Here is a 12206-nt window from a genome sequence, read left to right on the forward strand (position 1 = left end):
CTCTTAAATAAACCCCTGTCTATGGTTTTGACTATGTGATCTTGATGTTGATAGATGATCGGATAAAATTTTACTAGATAAAAGTGTCATTTCCGGCCATCTACAGGTACTATTTCCCCAAATTTCCTTAAGATGCCGCCTGTCAGGGGTACTAACCACCTGTCGGAGGTACCAGCTCCTGGTCGGCAAAGGTCTGGCGCTACCACCGCAACCCATACGATCGCAATAGTATACAACACCTCGCACATACGGTAGCACTGCTCGCAGTTTTTAATCCCTAAAATTTGACAGCTTACCTAAATTGTACTTTCGACGGTCGAGATTTCATTATTCCCCGACGACTTTGCTGGAAATTCCCCGATGGGGGGTTCAAGCGGGGGGGTCCTCCCCCCCCCCCCCCCCCCCCCCCCCCCCGGATCCTCAGCTAGCGCTGCCCCTGGTGAATTCTAGCGTCGCGTTGTCAAACAAATCGAAAGCTCCCTATTGTAAAAGCATATGCAGACGCTTTTGTGGGACAACACGTTTGTAGGATACTTGCTTATTCCTGGCCCTGATAAATTTGATTGACAGTCCGCAATCGTCCATTAGGCCCTAAAATAAAAATTTTATTAGTTTATCACCCTATCTAGGCTGGAAAAGTGATCATAGAGGGAAGGAGGCTTTTTCTTAAATTTTTAATTCAGTGCTGAAGCCAATTATCTCCCATGGGTTGTTTGCTGGTGCATTGATATTCAAAGTAAAACATGATTGAGATGATACAAACAACATCTACTATTTTTTTTTTTTCGGTACCATCGAAGACATGCACGCAAGGGTGATAAACTAATCATTTTTTGTATTGGGCCATAAATAGAGTAAGAAAGGGTGTATAAGATATGTTTATACTGTTGAGATTTTTCAAATATTCTATTACGTCATTGAATTTGCCTAATCACTTGCTTATTAGCTTCTTTGCCATTCTCATATTATTAAATTTTAGGAAATAATAATATTATAATATATTATTTAAATTATTTCCATTGTAAGTTGTTGGCAACGTACCGTCTGTTAAGCCCCGCCTTTGGATATTGTTGCTAAGGGTTCGCGGAAACGTTGGGACAACACGTGTTTGTGGGACAGGGGCATATTCCTGGCACAGTTCCGTTCTATATTTGATTAACAGTCTGGAAAGATTTTAAGGTTTTAATTAAAATTGGAAATAAGACGAGAACAGATGCACAAATGTATTTCCTATATTGTTTGCATAGATCCTTAACTTGGGCACAAAAATCAATCTCAGGAGATTTCGCGTATTGTGTGTAATTTACCAAAACCTGATTTGGTTATCTTTGTGTAAAGCCCTGGCCAGATTATCAAATTTTATTTGATAAAAACATGTGACATGCCTAAATATGGTCATGATAACATCACATCATGACCATATATAGGCACATCATGACTATATATGATTTTTATATTTTATTTGATCCTTTAGATCAGCAATTCAATGTTTTAATTAAATTTTAAGATTTTTTTTTTTCAAATTTTCGAATGTTACATTTTTTAGATCAAAATACTACTCATGTAAGTAATATTAATTTTGTTTTAGATATTAATAATTATCATTTAATGCCATATAGTTAATTGTATGTTTATTTTCGTGTAATAATCAGTGGATCAATTATGTAGAATTATTTGTATGATCAATATTAATTTTGTTTTCTTTATTATTAATTATCATTTTAATGCCATTGAATTTTAATTGATTATAAGTTTGAGTTTGTGTAATAATCGATGGATTTATTGACATAGAATCTGTGTGATAAATTATTGGTTAGTGTTTATTGCACTGTGCATAAGTCAATAATCAATAACGATTAGTTAATGTATTGTCTATTGATCCGTTGCACGATGTATTATTAGACCAAAAATCGTTTTGTTAAGCTCAGTGGCATGTAGAAGGCAGGTAGTCGGTCGGCATTCATCCACCCCCTACAAATTGGCCTAGTTTTAGGGCTCCGTGACAACCATCGCTCTCTTCCATTTTGGTTGATGGTAATTACGGGATAAAATTCAGGTTAATGTTTCAAATTTACTACGGGGACTTTTAAAACATCATTCATGTATTTTCAGCTCCTTTGTAAAAGAAAAATAATAATTTTGGCAAAAGCCTAGATATTATACCGAGATTTTGGGTCGATCGTGTTTTGGTAAAACAATGTTTTTTGGGTTTTTTTTAGTTCTTTTGTTCGTTTTATTAAATTTACATTTCCGTCACATTCAAAATGCTAGCCATTTAATTTGCACATGTTTGATAGTTTTATAGAAATAGAAATACAATGTTAATATTTGTTTATTAGACACTTCTTCCACACTCTCTGAAGAAACGTGTTTATATGCTGACAACTGATATCTCAATATAAAATGTATGAATATTAACCATGAAATAAATTATATTCAAGTACCTGTATACCTAAACCTTAGTGAGTGTGAATTCATTCATGTCTCCAACCATATTCTAAATTGCATACGGATTTGTTGTATTTAACCTGGACATCTCGAAAGCTCCGATGAGATTCTAGCGGCCCTAACGGCCACACATACAAAAAGGGATCTATTAATTAATCAATCAGCAGAGTACTCATCGGAGCTGAAAACCCCTGTCTGAACTGACTAATCAACACCTCTAACTAGTGCCGTATCTGGATAGTGGGCGCACCCAAGTAAATGCAACAATAAAGTTAGTTTTAAAAAAAAGCCTTATTTTACGCTTCACCTTCGCGTCCTGCCATCAGCCCCCCCCCCCACATTTAAAGACTTCTAAATCGTAACGCCGGGTACTCTGAGAATGGGGACCCTTGTGGGTCCCGGTCGGTGTCAATTCCACTGTGGGATTTTAGAGTTGCTCGTTTTTTTAATCATGTTTGTCATTGTATTCTAAATGTTTTTAATGACGAAATCAACAGTATATATTATTGGTGAATCCAGGAATTTAAAATACAGAGGCCCAGGGAGGGACTTTCACAGATGAAAAAAAAACCACACATTTAGAAGGCTCGGGCTGGCACCCCCGGCAAGCCTTTGATGTTTCATTTAGCAGTAGATAATTTAATTGATTTGAATTTGGTATTAAAAATACTTCAAATTTAAGCCTATTATTGCAACGAACCACGCATATTTTAAGAGGTGCAAACAATGGTTTCGATGCATTAAAACCAGATAAAACGAGCGTTTTTGTTCGTATGAATAATACAGTTGATAGTGCTGCTATTATCGGGCTATTAATTAACATCTAAAAAATCAGGGTCATATGAATGTATAAAATCAGGGTCATTAACAAAAAAAAAAGGCGCCAGTTTCCACTGATGATCTTCTGCATGTTTAATTCATTCTAGCTTTGCGTTCAATCTCAAAAACATTACATTGTGTTGATAAAATTTCCAGAAAAACGTGTCAATGTTCCACTGCAAAAATAGAAAATCCCACAGAACCACGATGTAACAAGTCAGATCATTCTGTTACTCATCTTTTCATGATTTAAATCGGCAAATTAAAGGCCCAATCATTCACCAAACAGTAGCCAACCATCACGACTCAGTACCGCAAGCGCAGGCAGCAGTCATTGAGAGACTTTTCATTCATCTTTTTTGTCAGTGTTCAAAGTATAGTTATAATTAGACTTCGAAGATAGGCCTATAATACTATATGACATTTCAAGTTTTCCTTGGCTGCGAGATGTAACAGTAGTGTCTTTTTGCTTGTGTTCTTTTGAATGGTGTTTTAGCAGATAATGAAATAATACGCCGGTTAACGGTCCCAGCCAATACACGGTCACATGCTCGTAGAAGGGATGGTTATGGCAGTTAAACGTCAAAGCTGATGCCAGAGCTGGGTTAAACATCATTCCCGTCCATGTATACCCTGCCAAACAACAGAATGATTTAGAAGGGGGAAAAATCCAACGAAATATTATCATTGCCATAACATTATCATTGTTATTATCATTACAATTAGCCCTACTATTATACGTCATCATCATCGTCGTCATCACCATCATCCTCATCAGACATCATCCTTATCATCATCATCACTTATTTTTAACTATTCCTTGCAGATTAAGATTTTTTTATCTATAAGTTTAAAACTGGGACCAAATGTGTTATCACCATTACGGTATCGGTTTTATAATTATCATTAACATTATCATTATATTTATCATTGGCATTAGTGAATTTATGGGTGGGTGGATAGATGAATAAATAAACGGGTCTTTGCATCAACCGTGTTTTCAATCTGTTTAAATTTGGTTTAAAATTCAACGCTGCTGTATTTAAAAAAAATATATAAATAAGCCTACACTACCTGCAATTATAACCTCACCTATCATTATAATGAATACTTGAATTCCGGCATCAACGTAGCGTTCCATTTTACCACCAACGACTTCAAGGGCCATTACAAACGAATATGTGAACGTAGCTACCATTTCAGCTATTGCCCCCGACATCAGTGACACATGCAAGCACGATGGACATACACTATCCATAAGGGGCACTTGAGCGGCATGGGGATTTGACATCTCTGCCCTCCAAAGCATCCTCACCCACGGGAACGCGAACTGTCCCCCGATTACTTGACATACGACCTTACACACCGCAGTCCTACTGTCCACATTGCCTATCAGAAACTCGTAGAATGTGTTACCTGGATCGGCCGCACCATCAAACGTCAGAATAAAAGAAATAATAAGGAAGAAAAGGAAGATGGCATAACCCGAGGGACCTAATAGTTCCAGGATGATATCTCCTTCCATAAAACCAACGACTAGTTGAAAAGTCGATACCACCTCCGCACTATACTGCTGATATTTAACTGGCAAAATCGTCCTAGATATGACACGAAGCATCTGACAAAATATGACAGATATACAGAGGAGAACGAAGGAAACGGCAACATCTGAATACGAATACATCATGATGTGCGATGGATACGATGAAGCAGAAAATGATAACAGAACCGATTCTACAGGGGCCTACAGAAGGCCTATATGAAAAATACCATTGATATCTACCGTAGCGTCAGATAAATAGAAGAACGCATGGAATGTAGAGAGATCAAAATTATGAGGAGCTATGACGTAATCATTTATGATTCTGCTTTGAAGCTCAACGGGTTATTTTAATTTCATACATAACGCGCGGTATGATTTTGTGACCAGAGTTAATGATAAACTGCATTAAAGTAGCCTATTAATAACATTTTCGTCGGATTCGTTCATAACCAATTTGTATTTACAACTGCATTATCTGGGCAGCGGGAATAGAGTACTTATTATGACATATTTATAGTTTCAGAAATCGTTATAATTTCCATGACAATAATGTGTTCAAAAATATATCTTTATCGATCGAAATAGCATTAGTTCCCCAGCAATCCATTGGACGCACACTCGACACGTATTAACACAACAGCAGGACCTCAAAAGGCTGCACCCAAAAATCCACTTGCCCAACCTTACCTCCAATAATAATAATAATAATAATAATTATTATTATTATTATTATTATTATTATTATTATAATTTTAATTATTATTATTATTATTATAATTATAATTATTATTATTATCATTATTATTATCATTATTATTATTATCATTATTATTATTATTATCATCATCATCATCATCATATTCATAATCGTTACACAGTAATTTAAAGGTTTTGTAATTAAATTAGTTACCAGAATCTTACAGGCTTGCTTTCTTGGTTTCGGCATTTGTCATTTGAACGAATGGAAATAAATATTTGATATTTGTACAGCGCTCTTTCGTTAACAATACATCTTCTTGACTTATGAAATTTCGGTAGAAAATGAGGGGACCATCCCCTTAAAAATATGTGGGGGAAATGTCCCCCGGTGATCTGTGCCCATGACTGCAACACAAATCGGATGTTGCAATAAACAATAATAAAATAATGTTATTTCAATTTTTTTTTAAATACTCATGGAATCGAACCATTAAGACGTTTTCCATACACGGGTGGGTGGAAGTAGGCCTACCTATCGCGCGCCACTTTTGCGATCGGATGTTTTTCTTTTAATGAGCCCAATTTGCGTGTCTTTTGGAACCGAGTTCTTCAACTTTCTGAAGTAACGGTATGAATGATGATAATTGGAGATGAGTGAACTAGTATCTATGGTACTACAAACTAAAAATAGCAGGCCGTGGCTTTGTTACAACAGCCTAACGAATTCATAATTCTGATTGGATATACTTTTTTAATCCATTCCTGACATAGCGTAACATCCAATCACATTGAGGAATTCATTTGAGTCACTGCCAAAATTATAATGGTGACGTGCTTGTGGGCTGGGTTACTCGGTGTAATTCTAACATTAAAGAAGTAAATTGTTATTGATATTAAGCTATAGAGTCCTCTTTGTTGCTAGTTTGATTTGTTTTTATGTTTGAGTTGTAAATATTGTCGCAAGGCATGAACATTAAACAAAACGTGCCCAACATAAAGACAGTTTAGTATTGTGTTGACCTCGGGTGAATCTTACAAACCAATTCTAATAATGTAATATAAAACTTACATGAATTGCGCCATCTAGCTAACATAACTTGCCATGCATTGTATTTGGTTGAGTAGAGTTATCGTAAAGGTACGCTGTTGTAAACGAGGATAGGCCTATATAGTTTTTTGAAGCTCCCGAGGGAAACCAGCGTTCTGGATTTGATTGATTCGTAGAGTTTGAGACAAGGGAAGTAGTCCTTGTGTACATGGTGCAAGCCCAAGACATGAAGTTGAAATAGGCCTATTACTGTTGAGTTTAATTACTAATTACACATTTTTTATTGGTTGTTTCAAACCTGAAGATTACATAGAAGACAACTTGACAGTTCGAGCTTCCTGTCAAAATGGAGAATAATTAACTTTACTGGAAGGAATCTGGTGTTCGCTCTCAGTGTAACTGTCGTTGCTGGTAGATGAGCTGCTGCAGGATCGAAATTACTCTTTATCTTATTAACCATCACATTTCGGTAAAGACATGAATTTTCGACGGAGCTCTATGATGGTATTGCCATCGTCTGGTGGTACTGGTGCAAGAAGGAGTTCTTGCGTGCTGCTCTCTAGCGCAGGCCTACCCCAAGAACCCGTTACCGTCTATGTTGTCCGCCTGTCACCACCTTGTAGGGCGGTGTGGATCTATTTAGCTCAGGTAAGTGGTCAGTTGAGGTGTGAATGCTGTAATACGTGTTAGTTTGATTCATACTAAATATGCCTAGGTTTTACCAATATACTTCTCATGTTGCCTACCCATTAGAGTTAATTTATACAGCCGTAGAATCAGAGCGATTTTATCTCGATTTTTATATTATTTAGATTTCAAGAATTTGAACAACATAGATATCATTTTTATATATTCATTTCAAAATGTTCAAAATCTAATTAATAAAATAAACTTGATAGTTCCCGTCCTGTACTGCTGAAACGGATCTTAACGTTCGCACATAAAACACGAACCTCATTTTAAAATAAACTTTCAATTTTTAACCCACGGAGGCGGAATATTGTCAGCATCTAATTTTATATGCGTCTCCATGACGTTAATATTCACAATGACAATAATAGACAAAGCCAGTTTCATAAGTATACAAACCTAGAGTATGGTTGTTAAAAGGTCTATTGACATAATGAAAGAACACAAAGCATAAGCACCGGATAGACAAGCGTTTCCCAGAGCCAAGCTATGAATATCTCTCCACACAAGATTCAAGATTCCACTTATTGTCATATACTGTACAATGTATAGGCCTAATACATGAAATTTGTTTTCCAAAGCTAGGAATACACAAAATATACATACAAATTAAATTACAAGACAACTATAATATATATGAAACAATATATACAGTGCAAACAATAAATTACAGTTAAATTAATAATATATAATCGAATGTAAATAGGTAGGCCTAGGCCTACAGCACGTCTTTTTTTTGTTATTTCGTTTCCTGTGACCTATGTAAAAAATATGTTTTACATGCCGAGGCCTAAGCATCACCTGAACTTGAGAATTGTGTTTCCTTTTTTCTGTCTGCTTTACGCCGCGGCCGCGCGAGTAGTTGAGCTATAGACAATTAGATCAATCACGGAGGTATTAAACTGTTTAATACCTCCATGGATCAATTACCTAGGGTCAAGAAAGGAGCGTTCACGTCGTGGCCCTGTTCCTACCAATCCTTTCACCACTATACACGAGAATCCTGATGTTGAGTTTTTAGACCAAAATCGACATGGCTCTACAGAGTATGATCTCGTGAACAGACTCGATAAAAAGTTCAATTAACACAGTCACACTTGTTTATTTCGAATTGCTAAGCATGTTTAAATGAGGTTTTCCCTCGTGTTAAAAAAAAAATTAAAAAAAATAGGCCTAAATGTATTCATGATCCATTAGAGGCATTGCTGAATTTGATGCTTATAAAGTAAACGGTATAGTGCGATAAGATCAAAGATTTCCACGACAACCATTGAACCTCTTTTGCAATGGAAACGTTTATAATGTGCTTAAGAATAACGTCATTGTTTTTAAGAAGTCCACTCAATGCATAAATTGTGTACTTTAGTGTGCAGCTAAGCATATCTCTAAACAACCCAGACATTAGGATGAGCGAAATGTTAACTCTTCACCATGGCAACTGCATGCGTGCTGACTCGAGGGTCATTAACACATAATAATAAGCCTTAAGGTAAATTCAAGACCTTGCTGAATACCGTTCAGTCGTTCAGCCAACTAAACAATGATGTTTCGGTAACCACGGAGAAAATAGGCCTATTGTAAGGTACAATACATTCCCCTGACGGTATATTTCTACTACACAATCTCCCCGTTTTAAGAATCAGAAGAACAAGTGTGTTCCCCTTGCTTTACCGAGCACACACTGTACCTTAGTATCTTGCTAAGCAAACAAATTATGTTCAAGTAATTAAAATTCACCTCCCTAAATTCAGCTAGTTCATTGACCAATCATTTTTTTCGTTTGTTTAAAAACTTTAACTCTGTCAATGTTTGTATTATATAGAACAAGATCCCATACAACCTCATTGATGTCGATTACTCGCAAAATAATCCTGATCTGGCAGAGAAAAATCCACACGAATCAGTGCCGACGATGATAGATGGTGATATTGTTGTATTCGAGGGGTAAGTCTTCATCCGGATGCCAGAATCTCAAATCTCCGAGCATCAGGTCCTTGCAGGGCGTTACCAAGACATGAGTCCCGCACAGCCGGACTTCTTCGGGGACTTTAAATTTGGGCTGGGTCCGGGTAGAGACAGTGTACGGGGGAGTGGGGGAGCATCGTTAAATTTGGCGTCTTTGACGTTTTAAGGGCCTATTTTGATGTTTTTAGGCCTATTCCTTCCTAAAGCACACTCGGTCGATTTTGGTAGACGGTACAATCGGGGCCATTCCTGGTCTAATCAAAAGTACTGTACGATTATTACTTGTGCGACGTAATAATGACGTCGATTTATCCTAAACTTTACAGACAGGCTATTCTAAGGTATTTGTCTTCACGTTACACTAACTATGCGAGCTACGGATCAACACTAGCCCAACGCATGCAAGTTGAGTCTGTTATAGCATGGGCTTCATCCGAACTTCACAGGTAAACACTTTGTTATTATACTGCAGTAAACTCCGCTTGAAAATATAACAAATAATTATTAACATTATTATAACCTTTATAATTATATATTTTGATTACTAGGTTATAGGCCTAACATTATCATTATCAGTAATCTTGTCACTATCGTAATGATTATCATTATTTAGTCACCAATTATTAGGGAGGTTTTGCAATAACAAATAAGGTTATCATCAATTAGTCAATCAATCCTCTAGCATATCTGTCACAACTTATGCAGCCTATGCCTTTTACAATATGAATAATATATATATATATTTTCAAGAATGTTTTAGGCATGAATGACGAAGGTGAGATTCGTATTCATTATAATTTTCGTAATGTTGCCAATTACCAATATCATACAATTATGCATTTAATATTGTTATCATCATCACTATGAAAATTGTTTAATGATATCGTTATTGTTTTACAAGGGAGTTTCGTTTATGTTTGGAAGCGTTCTACATTGCCAATAAATACAAATAATAGTAATAATAATAATAACAATAATAATAATAATAATAATAATAATAATCAAACACTTATGGATTTCTTGTTATTCTGCAAAAGGATTGTAGGTTATAGATGTGCTTACCCCCAGTCACTCGAGAAGTACAGTCTCGCTTCCAGGGCCGCTACCGAGGTACTTGTCAAGTCCGGAATTGAGCAACTGATTACCACTTTAGAGACCCTAGAGAAACATTATCTGAAAGACAAATCCTTCTTATGCGGCAATCGACTAACCATGGCAGACATCGTAGTAGCGACCACTTTGATTCAAGCGGAGTGGGTTGGATTCTCTTTTCGTATGTGGCCTAAAGTTTCAAAATGGTTGCATGCTGTCGCCAAAGTTGAATTCTGGGAAGACGTGCATAAAACCCACGATGAATACGTCAAAGAACTTAAAGAAGCGCTTGATTAGATAGGCATATAAACTTCTATACATAGAAGCAGCAAGAAATATATGTAATAATTATAACGGGTATAATTATTGTTGCAATGCATGTAGGCCTATGTGTGATCTTGAACGCGATTTATATTTTTAAAGTGAAATGCAATTTTAGGATTTTATTTAAAATTGTAGATATAATTCGAACAATAAACTTGTTGTTGAAAGCGCAAACATCGCTAGAACGCTAGAAGTACGTCAACAAATTGAAAATGCACTAAATGTGATAGAAACGTAGGAAATTATTTGTAGAAACTTCTACTTAAGTTATGAATGGGTTTTGTTTCAAACACCTTTCTTTAAATGAGTTTAATTAACCTTAATTGTAGATTGACGTTCGTAAGCCTAATGATAGTGTTATTGCAATGCGACTAAAACGTCATCACCTAAACGATACTGGATCCATGGAAGTTAATGTAAATTTTAGGTACCTATTGAAAAACGAACCACCGAATTCCATTTATGTACAAATACAATAATAATAACCATAATACGGATGTGTTGTGTTTTAAACATCTTTCTTTAAATTAGTTTAATTAACGTTAATTGTAGATTGACGTTCGTAAGCCTAATGATACAAATGTTAGTGTTATTGCAATGCGACTAAAACGTCAACTAAAAGAAACGTCAGTACAGGTACTGGACGCAGGGTTCCCGGAATGCCGCCCTCAGCGGCGTGTGCGAAGCAACTCAAAGTCAGAAGTGGAACGTGAATTTCGATTTGGTTTCGTAGTCAGATTTTCGAGATAAACTTCAGCTACCCGTATTTCTCGACTGAGACGTCAATGGGAGCTGTAATTTGTATGGCAAGGAGATGGTGCTACCCTTAATTTGTATTAAGGGAATTTACGCCCACAAACCTTGTAGTTTTCCCGCAGAAAATTTTTAATAATAAATTTGAATTTAACGTAATGATTATTATCATCTATCTAATTGATGTGACTTTTTATGCAGTTTAAGAAAGCGCAGCAAAGTTATTTGCATAGTCGCTTCTAGTAGTTAGTTGGTTTGAAAAAAAATCCTACGTTAAATTTTAATTTATTATTGAAAAGTATTTTGAATAATTATTTTTTAACTATAATTTAAGCAAATGCCAAAAGAAACTTTTCTAAACTGGTACGTCACATAGGCCCTCCAACATGGCGTCGGAGGCCTCACTTTTTTCTGTATGGAAGCTGGATAGCTGGATTGGCCAATGAGCAATCCAGCTATTATAGTAGAGATCATTGGTACTGTCCCACAAATACACTTGTTTTAACACTGTTAGTTAGCCTTGTGCGACCATAGCAACAATATCCAAGGGGTGGGCCTTACCATAAATGTCCACTGCTTGTTTGAACCAGGATGAACTAAATGCATGTATGGATTTTGCCACGCCACCCCAGGGACGTAGCCAGGATTTTTGAAAGGCGGGGGGGGGGGGAGCCGTCATGCGAATTACGTAGGACCCCGGCGGGGTTAAAGGGGCGAATCTCCCTGTGAAGTAGCGCACTCTGAACGTTCTTAGGACGTTTGAGAGCATAAAGTGAAAAATAATTATATAATAAATCAACAGTGGCAGATTCAGGAATTCGAAAG

The 12206-nt window shown here is 36.4% G+C and overlaps 2 protein-coding genes across 2 annotated transcripts; one reads left to right on the forward strand and one right to left on the reverse strand.

The window, feature by feature from the left end:
• Positions 1-3335: 3335 nt before the first annotated feature.
• On the reverse strand, positions 3336-5044 carry LOC117117225 (aquaporin-12A-like). Its single transcript, XM_033261466.1, has 2 exons — positions 4360-5044; positions 3336-3900 (listed from the first exon to the last, which is right to left on the reverse strand). The coding sequence occupies exons 1-2, from the start codon at positions 4952-4954 to the stop codon at positions 3614-3616; spliced, it is 882 nt and encodes a 293-aa protein (XP_033117357.1). The 5' UTR covers positions 4955-5044; the 3' UTR covers positions 3336-3613.
• Positions 5045-6418: 1374 nt separating this feature from the next.
• On the forward strand, positions 6419-11125 carry LOC117117166 (glutathione S-transferase theta-1-like). The gene is made up of 4 exons (XM_033261386.1): positions 6419-7205; positions 9070-9191; positions 9539-9658; positions 10250-11125. The coding sequence occupies exons 1-4, from the start codon at positions 7035-7037 to the stop codon at positions 10599-10601; spliced, it is 765 nt and encodes a 254-aa protein (XP_033117277.1). The 5' UTR covers positions 6419-7034; the 3' UTR covers positions 10602-11125.
• The last annotated feature ends 1081 nt before the right edge of the window (positions 11126-12206 follow it).

Source organism: Anneissia japonica, unplaced genomic scaffold (assembly GCF_011630105.1).
Source record: "Anneissia japonica isolate Jap-2015-1 unplaced genomic scaffold, ASM1163010v1 scaffold287835_len3118868_cov185, whole genome shotgun sequence".
Taxonomy (NCBI): Eukaryota; Metazoa; Echinodermata; class Crinoidea; order Comatulida; family Comatulidae; genus Anneissia; species Anneissia japonica.

Coding starts and splice junctions, on each gene's coding strand:
- LOC117117225 (XM_033261466.1), bottom strand. CDS start 4,954: ATGATGTATTCGTATTCAGATGTTGCCGTTTCCTTCGTTCTCCTCTGT. Junction 3,901..4,359: donor AGTATTCATTATAATGATAG/GTGAGGTTATAA, acceptor GTTGTTTGGCAG/GGTATACATGGACGGGAATG.
- LOC117117166 (XM_033261386.1), top strand. CDS start 7,035: ATGAATTTTCGACGGAGCTCTATGATGGTATTGCCATCGTCTGGTGGT. Junction 9,192..9,538: donor GATATTGTTGTATTCGAGGG/GTAAGTCTTCAT, acceptor TAAACTTTACAG/ACAGGCTATTCTAAGGTATT. Junction 9,659..10,249: donor GCTTCATCCGAACTTCACAG/GTAAACACTTTG, acceptor ATTCTGCAAAAG/GATTGTAGGTTATAGATGTG.